Here is a 19,264-nt window from a genome sequence, read left to right as displayed (position 1 = left end):
TGAATTTTTGTTGAGGGTACAAACATGATGTGCTACTTTTAATTTTTTAGAAGAGGATAATAATAGAACTCGTACATTTTCCTTTAGACTGTATTAATGCACTTAACTAGTTCACCATACATTATTACATTGTGTTAGCCCCCCAACCCCTTTTTAATTTTTTTAAATCCCAAGTTGGTTAAGTTTCTGGGTGTGCATACTGTGCATTACATGCCCAGTGGGCTAGCTGATTAATTTATGATTTGCCCACCCCTGAGGTGGCTATTTAAGGATAGAATATGTGTTGTATAAATCTTTCACTGTCTTCACTTTATTGCTTTACCTAAGATGACTATATGCAATACTTTTACAAAATTGCTGTTTGTCATGAAGGGAATCAGGGACTGAATAAAAACATATGTAAAGATACCATGTGTCTAAATTCATCTGATTTCTGAAGGTGTTTTTTTTTAGGATGGAAAGTACTGCTGATCAGGAAACCACAAAGAACCAGCACTGATACTGTGCATGTTTTGATTTATTTTCAGTAATTCAGAAGCAGATTAAATTGCTTTAAATGTTTGGTTATTACCAGTCATTACATTGAGTATGTTTCTCCATTTATTTCGTAGTAAAAGTTGAATAAATCAGTGTGACATCTAATCCACAAACACTGCTCATGTACACATTAATAGTATCCTAGTGTATATGTGAGTGGTCTATGACTGAAGAAGAAAATGCTTCTCCCGGTTCCTATGGCTGAACATGTTGGGCACGTTCCAAGTCTTTTTGTGCGTGAGTGTGTTTTTTTTAAGTTTTACTTGGGTTGGAAATTTTTGTTGAAACCCTCCCCAGAAGATTAAAGCAAATTTTTGTGCTCGAGCAATTTTTTTTTTTTTTTTACTTTGTCCTGCAGAATCTCAGGGCCGATGCACACACCTAATGTGCAGAAAATAAAGGAGAAGAATGCTCCACCTGCTGAGCAGAATTCATAGGGGTGCCAATAATTGTTGCACACCTATATTTAATAAAGATTTTTTTTGTTTGTAATTGTTTGATATTCATGAGAGCAGAGTATTTTTGTGATTTCTCTAAACAATTAAGAGAAATTTTCACGGCCTTCTTTGCTCATATTTACCAAGGTGCCAATATTAGTGTACGTTCACAGCATAACTGTTCAAGCCAAATAATGTATCGTATTCGGTTACATCACTAGTGTGTGTCTTTTACGTTTTAACATGGAGCCGGACCGGGACAGAAATTCACCCCGGGAGTCTCATCAGCTGTTCATGAAGCAGCAGCACAATGCATTCAATCATGTAGGCATGTATCAACAGCTTCAGTTAATATCAAACGTCAGAATGGAGGAAAATGTGATCTCTGTGACTTTAACCGAGGCATGGTTGTAGGTGCCAGATGGGCCGGTTTGAGTATTTCAGAAACTGTTCAGAATCACACACAACAGTCCTTAACTAGCTAAAGACCCACCTCTTCCGTGAGCACTTGACTAACCCCAAAAATGCCAACCCCACATTATTTAAAAAAATAAATAATAACTTACTCTGGCTCTTACACCTCTACTCTGCTCACTTTACTTTTCTAGAACTCAATTATAAATCTTGTATGGTAGCACCTCTTGTATTGTTCTCCGCTTGATAAATCGCTTATAAGTCGCTTTGGATAAAAACATCTGCTAAATGTATAAATAGAAATGTAAAGTTTACACAGAATGCTGTGGGAAAACAAACAAAAAACATTCAGTTCAGTGAGGGTGAGTTCTGTGGGCAGAAACACCTTGTTAATGAAAAAGGTCAGAGTTTGGTTCAAGCTGACAGGAAGACTACTACAGTAACTCAAACAATCACTCAGGTGTGAGCAGAATATGGAGTTTTACTCAGTTTTAGCATGGGGTTGATAATTGTATCTCGAAAGAAAAGCATTACTTTTAACAATAAAACAAACAGTGAAAGTGATACCTTTGCTCCTTATGTGTGAATTTCTCATTGGAACTTCTGATCAATACCTTTAAATTAATCTCAGTCCCCCTCTACTATCTAACCTGCAGAATCAGCTACAACACCACCATACAAACAAGGCCTTAAGCTACAATACCAAATCAAATATCACTTTAAATAGCTTAAAATATCTTCTTTCTTTAATCTATCTGCCCTGTAGCTGTAGTATCACTCTGCTCCTGGCAGATTATAAGTGTAGGCCTACCGGCTCTCACTGTTAACCAGCTAATTAGTCACTGACTACATTACATTACATTAGTTGTAGGCCAAAAGATTACATACACCTAGGCTAAATACATTCAAATTCAATTTTTCACAACTCCACACGTTTCATGTTTCCATCCATTTCCTGTATTAAGTTAATTAGAGTATCTACTTTATTTCCGTAAAAGATTATTTCAAAATAATAGCTAAGAGACAGATTTAGTTCAGCTTTTATTTACTACATCAGCATTACAGTGTGTAAAATGTTTTTGTTTTTTTTAGTATTGGCTAGCATTGCGTTTTAATTGTTTGATTTTGACTCAAACTCTTGTTGCCTTCCACAAGTTTCTCAAAATACTGGTAGATGGGCCTCCTCGTTCACGTGTTTTCAGTTCTGTCCCCAGAATGTCTTGTGTGATTCAGGTCAGGACTTTGTGATGATTACTCAAGTACTTACCAAGATTAACCTGTACCAAAAGTGATGGAAAGGCCAAAAGTGTGGAGAAAGAAAGGATCTGCTCATGAACTAAAACATGCGAGCAATTGGTTATGAACTCATGACGGTAGCAGCAGAATGAATTCAGAATTCTACAGAAACAATCTGTCTTCCAAATTTACAGAGAAATGCATCCAATCTAATCAGCAAGACGATGCAAAACACACTACCAACTCAACAAAGGACTTTTTCAGAGGGGAAACGTGGAAGGTTTTAGACTGGCCAAGTCAATCACCAAACCTTAACCCATCTGAGCAGCATTTCACCTCCTGAAGACGAGAGTGAAGGGAGAAACCCCCCGAAACCTACATCAACTGAAAGTAGCTGCAGTAAAATCCTGGAAAAGCATCACAAAAAATATAAACACCATATTCAGTGCAATTACTCTGTAAAATTACACTGGCCTAACTACAATTATGTAATGTAGGATTAGTGTACAAACAAAACACAATAGCCTAACAGAAACAATTACGAATTTTCCGGTTTTGTTTACAAGTTTTGACGTACAGCTGCATTTTGTTCGAGCTTTGTGACGCACCTCATCCTGAGCCATGGTTATTACCTTCTTTCTGCCTCCTTGTCTGAATATTTTCTCTGCTTTTGGAAAGACTTGCTCAGCTGTATATAGACAGACTAATTGACCACCACCTGTCTTCTATGAGATCTCAATAAATGAAGATGTGGAAAAACTCAGTTTCAGCCATCTGATAACCATCGAACAGTATGACAGACAGTGCACATATTGTTTAATGCAGCATTCTAAGTTTATTAGAAAGGTTTTCATCAGCCATTTCAGTTCATTTTTTAAGAAACCCTGTGGCAATGTAAGAGAACTACATATTTGGATGAAGGTGAACATCTAACAGAAACATTTAACCATACAACAAACATGATGTCACATCTGGAGGTTAAAGAACATGAAAGAAAGTAATTGACCAGGAGTAATGTTTTATTATGTGTCACATATTGGGTTCACCTGAGTAAAGACAAAAGGCCCAGACAAGTTGCGTTGCTCTCAAGTCAAAATCTTAGATATGTCCATGCTGTAGGCAGACATGCGCATTGTGGGTGTGATAAAAGTCACTGTATATTAACTCTGCACATTTCCTTTCATTTATTATGTTCATAAAAATTTCTGTCTAATCAAAGTCTGTAATAAAGTCTATAGGTTTATGATTCTGCTCCTGTCCCTAGTCACTGATTTGATTTCCAAAAATCTAGCAGTTTTACCAAGTACAATAAAATATTAACGCATATATTTAACATTTATTATTTTCCCATATGAGCTTAAGCCTATGCTATTTTAGATCTTGGTCATGAGCTGATAATACATTTCACCTCGTGTTAATATGCTACATCTCATGGTGTTTGAGAGGACATTTCTATTACTCCATTAATTCCCCAGTATTCATAGGTGGGACAAAAAGAGAGACAGGGAGAGAAAGGGTTTTGTGACATTAATGTCTGACAGGTGCCATGATCTTTTTCATGACTTTCTTCTTTCTTAGACTCTCTACTTCTCCCTTCCAACTCCAGCCTTTCTTTTTCTTTCATTTGCTCCCCCTCCTTCTCCCCCTTTTTTTGGGGAGGTGGTTGGACCAGATCAGTTCCAGACTTTTAGAAAGCTGTCCCATGAGCCAGTGCACACACACATGCCATCCGATGGTACTCCAGCGCAACTCACTCTGTTGTCATGCCCAGACAACACTCCTGGAAAGAAGGGAATTAAAAGAAAAGTCGAACATAAGTTGTTTACTTTAGGCTTCACTTCCCTACCATCTACGTAATGGTACAATCCAAGTCTCCACAAGCACTCTACTTTTCTACACTCCACCTACAGCACTACCTGTTAAGCTCTGCTCTTCTGGCTTTGCCACTCACCAACTTTATCACCCTTCAGCGAGTCCCAGATGTTGCAGTTAAAGTTGTCATATCCAGCAAATATGAGGCGGCCTGACATAGACAGGGTCAGTGATGTCACAGCACTGTTCATTTGGCCATCCTCGTAGCACATCACTTCCTGATCAGAGCGGATGTCAAACATCTTAAGGGTACAGTCGTCTGAGCCAGTCACAAAAGTGTTTCCATTATTCAAGAACTAGAGGAAAAGGGAAGCAAAGATCACGGTGTAATTCAGTATAGCTGAACTTTCCACACAATAGGAATTATTATTATTGTTGTTTTTGTTGATTGTTTATTTTTATTCTTTTTTTCCTTCAGAGATAGTTTCCAGATAGTTTAGGGTGTCCTTTGTTTGCCTTTGTTGTAGTTTTCTGTTGCACTCCTTAAGATCTGGTTCTTTAAACTTGGCTCGATAATCATTTCCATAGTCATTCTATTATGTTTTTGTTTTTTTAATAGAATCACTATGGATTTTATGTTCTGTCACCAGTAGCCCTCACTATGGGTGTAGATATATTTTCTGACTTCTCTTTTGCACTTGTGAAATTAATATTCTCTCTTATGCCACTATAGACCAAAATCAGGATCGAACTATCCAGAATTTGATGTATTATTCCCAATGATAGTTTTAAAATACTTTGTTCAACTGTGCAAATGAAATATATGATTCATGTCCCTGGCCCCCGCACTCACAGCAATGGCATTGATATCGCTGGTGTGACCCTGGAATGTCTGTTTGCACTGGCCATCCCTGATGTCCCACAGTTTGGCCAACGAGTCACAGGCCCCAGAAATGAACATCTTCATATCAGGGGACAGAGCCAGGCACATACAATCACCCACATGGTTAAGATAGACAATCTTCTGCTTGCCAGACTCTATATCCCACAGTGCACTAGAAGAGAACAGGGTTTAAGGAGCGGATGGAGAGATTGATCAGTAAAAGAGAAAACTGGGATTATTCCAATGATGATTAATTCAACAGATGAAGACAGATGTTTTCAAACAGCAGTACAGATCAAAGATCATGACAAAGACCGTATTTATGGAAACTTGACTAGTACAACTACTTAGCAAAAGGAACCTAATTCAATCATTTGGAGATAGGAGCATTTGTGGCATTGTTAGGTAATCCTTAAAGAGCGAATGCAATCATGGTATATTTCAGAGGCAGTAACATTATTTACCAGGTGGTGTCCCCAGAGGAAGTGAGGATTTCAGTGTCACTAAGAAAGCGGGCACAGGAGAGGTAACCTGTATAAAAAAGGAAGATTCACTGTATAAGAAAGAACGAGTTTTTTTTTTTAAGAGTCTAATATCCATCAAGTGATGTGCATTCCATGATAATGTTAAAGGTGTTACTAATAAATAATCTAAAGCTACAATAAAAATCCAATTTCTGCTTTTGTTAAGAGAAAGGGTTGGTGGCCAAGTATTTTCCACATTACCTGAGTGTGCGTCTAATTCTTTCACAATCTTAACAGCAGGTGTCTTCAAATTGTATACGGTGCACATGTTGTCGAGACCACCACTGGCCACAAGGTTTCCAGAGGGGGAATATCCACAGGTCATCACCCATGAGGACTTCAGAGGAACCGCATTAATCTGGTATGGAGGGAAAAACAGTGTAATTCTGTTTTGCTTAGGTTAATGTAGGAAAAAGAGGTGGGATAGAGATACAGCCAACAATTCTCATACACAACCTGTTAAAAGTTTAGACACACTCATTCTTTATGTTTTTCCCCACACATTTTAGAATAATAATAATAAAGTCATTGAAACTCTGGAATAACACAAATGGAACTATGGGAATCCAAATTAAATCAAAACAATTCAGTATTTTAGCATCTTCATAGTAGACACCCTTTTTGCCTAGAATTTCCAGAAATGTATTCTTGGGATTTTCTCAACTGATTTCTTGAGGAATCCTCCTGAGATGCTTTTTAAACAGTATTAAAGGAATTCAGACCTACGTTGGGCACTTATTGGCTGCTTTTCAGAATATATACATATATATGTATATAGTCTACAACACCGATTTCAAACATTTAATCATACACCTTCAGATCAAGAGGTTTTTAAGATCATGAGAAACATTTCAGTCAAGTGTCTCCAAACTTTATACGGGTAGTGTATGTCTGTATTCAGTATCGTAACACATTTATGCTTTCTACTTCATGCCTTCAGATGATATGGAACACGGCAGTTCCAAAACATCTAACCTGCCTACATCTGCAGTGAAGAGTCAGTAATAATATGTGAACGAATGTGGGCCGTAAATTGATGCGAGCTGTGACTATGTGATACCTTCCACTATAGCTATACACTCACCTGCCACTTTAATAGGAACACACGCACCCTTACACATTCATGCAATTGATCCACTGGACAGTTATTCAAGGAAAATGGTCAGTTGAAGATTGGAAAAAAAGTTTCACTCATTTCATTGAGTCTGTGCCCATTGTAGCCTCAAGTTACTGTTCTTGGCTGACAGGAGTAAAACCCAAAGTGTTCTTCTACTGTTGTAGTGCAATAGCTTCAAAGTTTGTCATGTTGTGATTACCGTAGTCTTCCTGTCAGCTCAAACCAGTCTGGCCATTCTCTGATCCCTTTCATGAACAAGGTGTTTCCACTCACACAACTGCCACGCACTGGATGTTTTTAAAATACTTAAATAACAATGGTCAAAGTCAATGAGATCAGATATTTTCCCTATTTTGCTGTTTGATGTAAACATTAAGTGAAGCTCTTGAAGACTAGTATCTGAATGATTTTATGCACTGCTGCCTAATTAGCTGAATGACCAAGGATACAGGGTACAATGCATTTATATATCTACAGACAGTACTGGTACATAATGAATGTTTATGGTTTACGAATCATTGTTTATGGACAGGTAAGCTACACCTCCTATTCAGAGAGACCATGAATGCATAGGTTTCAAAAAGTGTGTAAGTGTGTAATACATGGATGAAAAGACTATTGCAATGATAGATACAGTGAAATCCTCATAATTATATAGTGTGCAAAGTGTTGGTTGAATGTAATAGTGGATACAGTGTACAATTAATGATCCTAACTAATTCCACGTCAGAAACATTGCTATAGACATATCAGGACATCTTTGTATTAGTCTCACCTTGTTTCCTGAATGCGTATCCCAAATAAGGAGTTTTCCATCCTGTGAGGCAGTGACCATTAACCTGACAACAGGGGGGTGTATGAAAAAGGTGGAGAATGGTGAAGAAATGCAGAGTAGCATTGTTCTTTTCTTTCACACTATTTATACCACAATACCATATTATTTACTGCTAAAACAATGCTACTTGAATATACAAAATATGGATCCATAATACATTGTATTAATACTTGGATTGAAATTATATGGCCTTCAAACTGTCAATATGATCAACTAAGCATAATGAATAAATGAATAAAAATCTGTGCTTCCCTTGTTGTTAATGAATTCCATTAAGTCTGAGGCTATTTCAGGCCAGAGTCTGATAATTAATCTAACTAAGCATTAAAGTGGATTCAAGATGACCACAAAATACTGAGAACCTGCTGTAAGGAAACTAGGCTAGGTAGATTATGGCTTAGCTGCAGGGGACAATCACATACACAACTTGTAACACTCTGTGTGATACCGAACTGATTTAAGACTCAGTGTTATGCTTAAAACGCAATCTACATTATATATCACAAATACAATGATGTCCTCTCATCTTTTCAACTTTAAGTCTTTTACTGTTAAACGTCTATGTCAAATTGGCTAACAAATGTCATACATATGAAAACAAAATTTAGTCCATTTGAAAGCAAATAGTTACATTTGATATACTGGTACCCTGATATAGTCATTGTACAGTATTGTCATGGGTCTGTCAGTTGTTGTTGTTGTTGTTTTTCTTTCTATTGCCGTTACCTACATGTAGTCATAAATTCTTAACTTTCATAGCTCAAGTTACAACTTTTGAAGTTATGAGTAAATGTATTGGCACATCTCATTCATTGGTCAAAGCACTCTCACCTGCTATCTGTGGCCCAGTGCAGGGCATAGATTTTGGCCAAGTGGCCTTTCAGTGTCTTCCTGGTTTTGAGCTGTATGGCGGGCGTAACTGTCACTCCAGAGGCAGCAGCAGCCAACTCTGTGTCATGAGCCGCTTTGCGTGCTGCCTAATGGATGAGATATGATTTACAGTTGAGTTACAAAGCATAGCAGATGTATGAGGAACAGAGCATGGAGTAATTTCTAATGAAAATCTAATCTCATGGAAATCTCATGAAAATTCTATGCTGGTTTTTGTTATTATTGTAGAAATATTGTTTAGCTTTGTAATCTGAACATTTGGTGTGTGTGTGTGTGTGTGTGTGTGTGTGTGTGTGTGTGTGTGTGTGTGTGTGTGTGTGTGTGTGTGTGTGTGTGTGTGTGTGTGAGTGTGTGTGTGTGTGTGTGTGTGTGTGTGTGTGTGTGTGTGTACGTGTGTACACTTGTGACAACACAGACTCAAACCTGCACACATAAGTGATAAAAGTGATTGTTATAAATGCTATATTTTGATTTGCAGTGCTGGACTACAGCTGTGTAGAAATCTAACCTCGATTTGTGTCTTCAGGGTTTCAGCCTCCTTTTTCATTTTCTCCATTTCACCCATGGCAGCAGTTGACGGCTGTAATTACTGATGAAAATGAATGGATACAAGGTGACCTGACCAAGAGTGAGACATAAAATAGACAAGAGCCAGTTTTGAATAGCAATTTGTAACAAACTGTAGGTCAAGCAGAAGGATGCAATGGTCCTACGATGTAAAAACAAATAGATTAATCATGATATCTTCCCGCTTTTGTCAACAGGCGCAAACCCTCATACGATAAATGAATTAGACCTCACCGTGACAACATCAGATGGAGAACAAAACAGTGGTGTCTATGTATTTATGTACACCGGACCTCCTACTGTACAGTAACAAAACATTCAACATTCAGCAAATATCTAAATATTCAAACTTGTCCAAACATTAATTATAAACATGTATTAAACGTGACCCAAAATGTACCAATGTCTCCCGAATTAGCAAATGAGCTAAATGCGATGTCATTGAGACATGAGTTGAACAGTGTGCGGATGTTGATTAGGTGTGTGGTATGTAGGTCAGTTTCAAAAAGTTTCAAATTGCTGTTAAGTTTTAAACAAAGGCAAGAAAATGGATGAAAACACAATATTCACAATAACCTACTACAGAGTGACTGCAGTTTGGTTCCACCAAGCTTCATCCAAAAGTCAATCACTCACCTTTTTTTTTTTTCAACACAAAGAGCGTGTTCTCTGTTATTCCTCAAGAATGAGTGTTTCTCTTCTTAACTGAAGCCCCACTTCACTTTTCAGCACACCTCAATCCAATGGACTGTCTCTGAGCTCTCTGCCGTTCATGTGTTCCCCTAAGAGACTGGTGGCAACTTGCCTGTGAAAAACACACTCTTTTTCTCTCCTTTCCGCTAGAGAGGAACAGATGAGGATTGGATCGGATGAAGGAGATCAAGGATGAAGGGATAAGCCTAAAGATGGAAACAGAGAGAGAAGAGGAGCAATAGGAAGTGTACTGATAGAGGAGGGGTGATTGACAGCAGGACAGGGAGAGAAGGTAAAGTGAAGTTTAGAATCAGTGCAGAAAGGACAGGCAAAGTAAGATTCCATGCTGAAAATATTACATGAAAAGTTCCTTACAATTTAAAAATGCACATGAACTACAGTTTGGATTACTGCTTCTGGTATGGGTATTGAGATTTAGATTTCTAATTTCCTAAATGTCTAGTTCGTAGATCATTTTGTGAGACAATCAATGAAGCATAAATGTGAGAAGGATTAATTATCAGTATCACTAATATCACACAGGGTCCCAAGCCTGGAAAATGGGGAGGGTTGTGTCAGGAAGGGCATCTGGTATAATACTTGCTCCAGAATCAATATGCATAGGGGTGATCACCTGTGGTGACCCCAAAACAGGAGCGCTCGAAAGAGGTCACTAATATCGCACAGAATTAGTAGAACTATGTGAGACCAGTCGGAGGTATACTGGAGAGGTATTATTAGGTATGGTCTGTATGGGAGTGGTATTGTAATTTAGCTGCATTATTTTGCCAGACCTAATGGGTTGATCTTACTTAATCAGGATCTAGTGGGATTTCTGGAGAATCAGCAATCCTATTAAGGAATTAGAGCAGGTGAATCCAAGCATGCGTCACCACTGACACAGAGTCAGAGATAGGTAAGAAAGAGAGAAAATGGTTTACAATAGTGTTAATATACCTAGAAGAGAATAGCATTTAATTAACTTGTTGGCCTGACAGGTAGCAGTGCAAACAAGTGTGATCCCGGGTGTGATCTTTAAATGCTAAGGCGTTCTCTTGGACATTATCGGACTTGCAGTTCCAAAACTCTGGGCAATGGTACAACGAGGTGGGATGAGGTCAGTTTAACCCAGACATCTATGTGGTGGTGTGGTACAGTTTGAAAGAACAGACCTCTCTACCTGACCCACTGGTGAATCTACTGATCAACCAAATAGCACATGTTAATTCTTTCTTCATTTTCTTAGCTTTCATTAGGAATAGGGAAAAGACTTCTTTTTTTTTTTTTTTTTTTTTTTTTTTACAGTGGAAACCAATGTAGTATAAACAAGTACTTATTTCCCCACTTTCCTGCAAAAAATTAAATATTGGACCCACAAATCCTGTCCCATAAATGTTATTCATAATGCTTTGTTTTAAGTCATGAATTTTTAGAAAACTACTCTATGACTAGAGCTGTAGTGGGCAGTAGTGCCACTATCTGAATCTGTTTAGTGCACCAAATTCATATCTGTATTTGGATTTAAACCAGAAATGGGGGCATAGTGTAAAACTCAAGGGTTTTTTTTAAACCCACTACTGGGCTACTGAAAAATAGAAATAATTTCTCATGTACAGAATAAAACAACAAATAGGAATTTGCAGAATGTAAATTTAATTCATAAACAGCCTGAACAGATACTCTGTGGACCTTTCTTGCAGGCTTTCTATCTGTTTTGACTATGTAAACTAGGGAGGTTCAAAACAGTGCAGTCTTTCATAAATTAAGGAACTGTTGTTTATAGTTGACAAGAACAGTCACCTCATAATATTTTATACGATTTACTTTATTTTCTGGGTTTGCTATTTTCCAGAAAGATCAGAAAATCTCGCTGGACACGCTATCAGAGCTTACTAGAAATTTGGGATGCAGTAACACTGCTACTCAAAATGGGGTAGATTAACTAACATTTTACTATAATAATACACCTAAAATTTTCCGGCAAGATCTGATGATGGAGAACGTTCATTTAAGAATGACAAAAATGTGCAGTGAACATACATATACATGTTAATGAACTTGGCTCAAGCCTGCATCAACTGAAAGTAAAAAGCTCCCACTTCAGGATTGTGGAAGCCTCACAGTCTCTTGTGTGAATGGGGCCACCCTCTAGGTTCCTGTCGCTGAGGTCCAGGTAGGAAACCGTAAAGGTGAGTGGCCAGTGTTGATTGGACAGGTGTCTGAACTACCTGTGCCTCTACTTGCAGGGAGCGATAGGCCAGGAGTTACCATAGACCCACCCAAGATCCCAAGAGGTAGAGGACAGCGTCGACATGGAAGCCCTGATGGTACACAAATACTGTTGGGGGGGAAGGTGCTCCAGATAGAAGGAGAAAACCAGAGGACATGCCAAGCATTAATCTCCACCTACTTCCTGATCAACAATGCCCTGCTTTTATTTCCACACTGAGCATCTAGGGCAAGCCTGAGGTCCCTAGGTCCAAAATTGACCTCCTGATGCACCTGGCCCACTTAACGCCATTGAAAAACTTCAAGACTATTTCCATTGGCCAGGCCTGGACGCTTAGGTACAAAATTTCTGCAAGTGTTGCCACCAATAGAGGAATCATTATTATTAGTAGATCCAATGTCTATAACTGGAACACAGGGCACAAGACCGGAATTCACTCTTGATGGGATGCCAGGCCATTATAATTTAATAGTCAACTGTATGACTGAACTGTCTTAGAATGTATATTTTCATTCGGTGGATCTTTTAAATTAAATTACCAATTAATTATTGCTTAGTGTACTGTCAGTTTGTGTGCTGTACATCACACCAGACAGTGGATTTGTAAGTATTCAGACAACTTCAATTTTGCACACTTTATTGTGTTATAGATTTAAGAAATTTTTTTTTTTTTTTTTTTGGCCACCAATGTACACAATTATCCATAATGACAAAGCCAAAACAATATTTAGGAATTTAGACCCTTTATTGAGTATTCTGTGGAAACACCTTTGGCAGCAATTACAAATAAAATCCCATTCTTCCTGGCAGATCCTCTCAAGCTCAGATCAGATTGGATGCCGAGTGTCTATCAACTGCCATCTTCAGGTCTCTCCACAAATGGCAAGTCACACTTCTATGGGTTGCAGTGTGGGTTTTGGTTGGGCTAGTCAAGAATATTCAGAGACTTGCTCTGAAGCCAGTCCAGTGTTGCCTTGGCTATATTCTTAAGGTTGTTGTCGTGCTAAAAGGTGAACTTTCACCCCAGTCTTTAAATGTGTGCATTCTATAGCAGACTTTCTTCAAGGACCTCTGTGTATTTGGCTGCATTCATCTTTCCCTCAATTCTGACCAGTGTCCCTGCCCCTGTCACTGAGAAGTAGCATGATGCTGCCACCATCATGCTTCTCAGTGGAGGTGATTTTATCCAGTTGAGCAGTACTATCTAGTTTTCAGCCCTTGGAGTTCAGCCAGAAGTGTTCATTTATTGTTATCACACCAGAAAATCCTTTTCCTCATGTTCTCATATGTGCCATATGCCTTTTACTCAGGAGTGGCTTCCATCTAGCCATAAAGGCCTGATAGATGGAGTGTTTCTGAGATGGATGTTGTTCTGGCAGGTTCTCCCATCTCTGCAGAGGACTTCTGAACCTCTGTTAGAGTGGCTATTGGGTTCTTGGTCACCTCCCAGACCAAGGCCATTCAAGACCTGTTACTGAGTTTCAGCTCTAGGAAGAGTCCTGTTGTTTCCGAACTTCTTCCATTTCACAATGATGGACCCCACTGTGCTCCTGGGAGCATTTGGAACTTTAGAAATGGTTTTATACCCTTACACATAATTGCACTAATGCACAAAGGTCTACAGAGAGTTCCTTGGTTTGTTTGTTTTTCTGACATTTGCTGTGAATTGTGGACCTCATACACAAATGTGTGTGCCTTTCTAATCATGTCTAATCAATTGAAATTGCCACAAGTAGACTCCAGTCAAGGTCGAGAGACATATTAAGATAATCAAAGCAAACAGGATGCACCTGAGTTAAGTTTAGAGTGCCTTAACCAAAGCACAGTCAGATGAATACTTAATAGTTTAATTAGATATTTCAGTTTTTGATTTTTAATGAATTTACAAAAAATTCTAAAAACATGTTTTTGCTTTGCTATTATGGATTATTGTGTGTAGATTTAATGACTCGCCTGTACAAGTCTTGTGTTCATCCAATTAAATACTCTATAGGTCATATATGTCCCACCCCCGGAGTGTGAGAAATCTTCCACAGCTGAAAAAAAGCTCTTGTTAAACACATCTTTAAACTCATTAAAACTAACTCTACAATACAATATACATACTTACGTACATTTGAATTGATAACAAGAGTCAAGACATTTGTGAATCTTAAGACATGGGGTGTAGTTAGTATTTGGAGACTGCTGATGGCAGCATAGTCTATGTACATTGGTACCTGTCTCTGAGCCACACCTTTTCCAAGAATGCATAATCCTGGGATTCAAATACCACTCCCTTAGTGCACGAACATAATTGTGTTACTTTAATCATGAGAACCAACTGTCATATCGAAGCTCTCGCAAGAATGATCTCACACATGTTTTTACACATGAAACAAAATTTCTAATAAAAATGTAAATATACAGACATATGCAGTCAGAAAAGCACACAGATGCACAGAGCAAGAAATTACCCCCATGCATTTGAGAGTGTGGGTTGCAAAGTTTAAGAAAGTTTAAGTTCCCATGTTTTTTTTGTTTGTTTGTTTGTTTTGTTTTTTTGAGGAGAAGATGTGTTAAACCTATACTAGGACAGTTCAATCATGTATCTAATGACTAGCAGGGTGTCTCACAGATACAGAACAGTTGCCTGGGGTGGCTATAGTAGGAGAAAAAGCTAGCATGGGGTGGTCATAGCAAAATGACACTTATAGTAAATAAATATAATCTGTGAGGGAAACAAAAAGTTCTAACAGTATAGTTTGACACATTGCATGTGTTAATTTCAGCAGTTGGGTTAAAACTATCTGTCATGTTTATAATGTGTTTCCTAAGATTTTAAATAATAGTGATAATAGAGTTTTCAACCATTAGTCATTTTCAGGACTGGCTATACCATAGGAAAACCTACAACATACACAACAAAATATAGTATTTTGGTATTAATTTAATCATAAAATTCAATTGAATGTCACTCTTTCTATGAACCAAATATAAGATTATTAAACATATTTCTATACATTTTTACTCGTTTCAAGCATTAGATAGTCTTGGTCTGTTGGCAGATACATTTTCTAAATATAAGCATTTATGTCTAGAAAATGACCTGCCGATAGAATAAGAACATTTAATGCTGGAAATGTGCAAAAGCATATATAAATAAATAAATAAATAAATAAATAAATAAATAAATAAATAAATAAATAAAAACAGGCTGAATAATTTTAAAATAATATGAGGAACAAAATGCACATATTCAAGATATTTTCACTTGCTATGATATCATATTTTTACATTGCAGTTCTCAGGGTAGGGCAGTCAAAGATGCTGGGCTTGTATGTACATGCATACACTGCATACCCATACACCACACCACTGTCTGTGTGTTTAGTATAGGAAGCATGAGAACACCAATTTCAAAATTCCTCTGCAAGTATCCAACTTGGAGCATGTCCTGACTTGCAGCCTTCTCAGAAACACACAGTTTTACAGGGAAAGAAAATACTCACCAGTGGCCTAATCATTCCCAACTATTCATTAGGAGGATTAGTCAAGCTAAATGCTAAATAAGTGCCACAGAATATATTATCACTTCTGGGGTTAGTTATACTAACACATTTTAATTCAGACAAAGTGAAATCTGTGAACTCTGCCCTGTGATTCATGAAATGTAAATAGTCTGCACTTATATAGTGCTTTTTTAACCTTAGCAGTTCTACAAAGTGCTTTACACTGTGTCTCATTAACCCGTTCACACACACACCAATGGTAGCAGAGCTGTCATGCAAGGTGCTAGCTTGCCATCAGGAGCAACTTGGGGTTGTGTCCAATATGCATGTGGAGTCATGTGGGCCGGGAATCAAACCGCCAACCTTCTGATTAGTGGACAACCCGCTCTACCACCTGAGCCACAGCCGCCCAAATGCAAAAAAAAAAGCACTGCAGTGCTGAATAAAACTGTTCCCTCTATCACTCATGTGTCTGTTATCACTGCTTCAGTAATGCAATTGCTGTGCTTTTCTGGTTATATTGTTAGATTTTATCAAGCGTCATGTAATCTCATCTTGATAGATATTATAGGTTCCCTGATTAGATTGTATCATGTGACATGTAATCTAATTTTGGCAGATATTTCAGGTATCTGGAGTATGATAAATAAATAAATAAATAAATATACATACATACATATATATATATATATATATATATATATATATATATATATATATATATATATATATATATATATATATAAACAATAACAAATGTATATATTCTAAATACATTATCTTTTATTCTAGTTTTGTTGACAACATACAAAAGCAACGAATTTTAGATGCTGGACAGTTAAGCAATCTCGAGTCTTGACATCTCCACTTATCTTCATTTACTGTATTTGTACAGTTTTCTTTTGATTCTAAAATAAACAAACAAATAAATAAATAAATAACAGTCTAAATAAACCCATAAGACTGGACACAAATTCCTGGTATAGACTTCCCCAGGTCTGTGTTTGATAAGGCAATGAAATATGTCATATAATATGCAATATCTACAGTTTTCTACAAATTATATACAAATTGTTCGGATGTTTGTACACGTCTGCACTTTCCTAAAATCTCTGACTATTTTAATCAATACATGCAGAAGGATTTTGGCTTTCCACAGCAAGCTTGTGGACCTCCTCAAATCTATAACACGGTGCACTTCATTGGTGGATTCAAAAAGCACAAAGGAAACAGTTATCAAACGATCCAGATCTGCAGCAGCAAGTTTATGAATTACTTAGCAATGAAACAAAAACAAACACAAACAAATGTAATTATAGGATAGAGTATTCCCAAGTTGGAAGACAGGAATAACAAGTTTGCTTCTGAGAAATTAATCTTCTCCTATTAAGGCTCACCTACAGAGTAACAAACACACACGTTACATTTGAAACAGAGAAAGAAGAGGCAAGTGAAATGAAATAGTTACAAAGAACTGAAGAAAAAAAAACACCTAAAAGATAAAAATGCAGGAGAGAGGAAAGGGTGGTAAAGAAGACATGGTAAGAAGGAAGCAGGGAGTTGGTGAGAACCTGATAAACAACATTTTGTGGCCTGAGGTGAAGCAATGAGCAAAAAGCATTTGTACATTGTACTAACAAAAACAAGCAAATGCAGGCAAATGAAAGACATGTATTTGCAAGGGTACAATATAGTACACAAATATTCACACTCATGCATGCTCTAGGCGTCACACTCAAAGCATACAAACGGCTCCGAGAGAACAGGACAGTTATTGTTAGGTGACTGCTAGGTTCAGTAATGTCAGGCAGTGATGTGAACCTTTATATGACAAAGAGAGCCCCTTATCAGGGCACATTATGTGTAGACCAGCATGTTCAATATACACTATATGGCCATAACACTCATGTGTGCTTGTTGAACATCCCATTCCAGATTTATTCCCCCTTTACTGTTATAATAACCTCCACTCTTCTGGGAAGACTTTCCACTAGATTTTGTGGCGTGGCTGTGGGCAGTGCTTAATTTGTAAATCTGCAGGTTGGGTAGTGTTTCAAGTCGGGAGGCAGGTGAAAGCTCCCAGTCCTCGAGCTTACAGCCATGTAAAAGTGCTTCCAGTATCTCACGTAGTCAACGATATTCAATCAGTAGGCCTATGTAATGGATCATACTGGTACAGCGACGTAATAGTATAAGGAACTTTATAGTGAGTGAGTATTCTCAGTTCAAAGAGAAACATTTAAGGATTGCACGTTCTATCAGCTTATGTGCTGTCACCTCAATTAGCTACAAAGCACATTTGCCCAAAACACTTTGAAAACAATGCTACGCTTCATACAGTAAGAGTACTTACAAATAAACATTAACTACACAACAAAAACAAGAAAAAAGCTGTCATGTCAGTGTCCGCCCATGTCAGTGTCCTGCGTCCCAAATGGCTCGGGAATGAACTTTGTAAGCGATGGACCCCAGATGTTCAGAAACATCAGAGACGAGATGGTGTGGATGAGAAGGGATTCACGCTGTGAGCTACAAATTAGGTTGATTTTGGAGAAACCCTGCTCGTGCTCCACTGGAGATTGGTATGGTGTTCACAGTAGCCAACAACTGCCTCAGTCCTTCTGGAACTTTTTGTCTATTTGAGTCCCTGTACTCCCTAAAAGCCAGAATGACGTGGGCTGTTAACTCTTTTTAATTCTCATTTTCAAACCCATGCACAGGATGACAATGTTAAACCTCGCAAGCGCTTCTAAACTGCTTCATCAGTGACCTGCTGCTGCTCGCACTCTTGGACTCTTGCCTTTTTAGTAGTTTGTTTGTGTTCTTTAAAAATGCTGGTAATGAATACTTGCTTTATTTTAGCCGTGACACACTCGTGCCAACAAATTTAGGTGAGCTTTGAACTCAAAATGATTACGTTATGTGAAACAGGCTATTGATTGGATTGGCTATTTGCAATATTTGAGCATTTCTATTGCCATTTTTTGTTGTTCTGTATTACTTTTGTTGAAATAAAAACTAAAACTATTTGTTTTGATAATATTGCTGCAGGAGACTTTACATCCAGCTGCAGAGGTCCACATAAAAAGGTGCTGGAATGCGGGTGTGCTATATTTAATTAAGATCTGGCTGTGGGGATTTGTGTTCATTCAGCTACAAGAGCATTAGTGAGGTTGAGGTCAGGCACTGATGTTGGGTAAGGAGGTCAGGGCTCTGTGCAGGACACTCGAGTTCTTCCACCTTCTTCTAAACTTAACACGCCATGTTGTCATAGAGCTCGCTTTGTGCACTGGGAAATTGTAAAGCTACAGTGAAAATAAAGACATTCTATACAATTGTGTGCTTCAAACTTTGTGGCAACCATTTGAGGAAGAACTACAAATGGATGTGATGGTCAGGTGTCCACATACTTTTGGCCATATAGTGTAACAGTTCAGTCATGCTCATGCAGCATGTCCCCATGTCCCCAGACGTGGTCTTGTGGTGACACATGGTTTGTTTAAGTGCTTCTATTCCTTCGCTTTTCTATATTGTTAGAGATAAGCACGTCTGTGGATTTCTGGGTTCAGTCAGACAATTAGCTATGGCTGTTAACAT

The 19,264-nt window shown here is 37.9% G+C and overlaps 1 protein-coding gene across 1 annotated transcript; it reads right to left on the bottom strand.

The window, feature by feature from the left end:
* Window positions 1-3,434: 3,434 nt before the first annotated feature.
* gnb3b (guanine nucleotide binding protein (G protein), beta polypeptide 3b) lies at window positions 3,435-13,915 on the bottom strand. The gene is made up of 9 exons (XM_053684001.1): window positions 9,890-13,915; window positions 9,195-9,304; window positions 8,627-8,772; window positions 7,736-7,799; window positions 6,045-6,201; window positions 5,784-5,850; window positions 5,290-5,491; window positions 4,576-4,792; window positions 3,435-4,404 (listed from the first exon to the last, which is right to left on the bottom strand). The coding sequence occupies exons 2-9, from the start codon at window positions 9,249-9,251 to the stop codon at window positions 4,298-4,300; spliced, it is 1,017 nt and encodes a 338-aa protein (XP_053539976.1). The 5' UTR covers window positions 9,252-9,304; window positions 9,890-13,915; the 3' UTR covers window positions 3,435-4,297.
* Between the last annotated feature and the right edge of the window lie 5,349 nt (window positions 13,916-19,264).

This window comes from Ictalurus punctatus, chromosome 12, assembly GCF_001660625.3.
Source record: "Ictalurus punctatus breed USDA103 chromosome 12, Coco_2.0, whole genome shotgun sequence".
In the NCBI taxonomy this organism is placed as follows: Eukaryota; Metazoa; Chordata; class Actinopteri; order Siluriformes; family Ictaluridae; genus Ictalurus; species Ictalurus punctatus.
The sequence above is the reverse complement of the archived record's forward strand: the minus strand, read 5'-3'. Positions and strand labels throughout refer to the sequence as shown.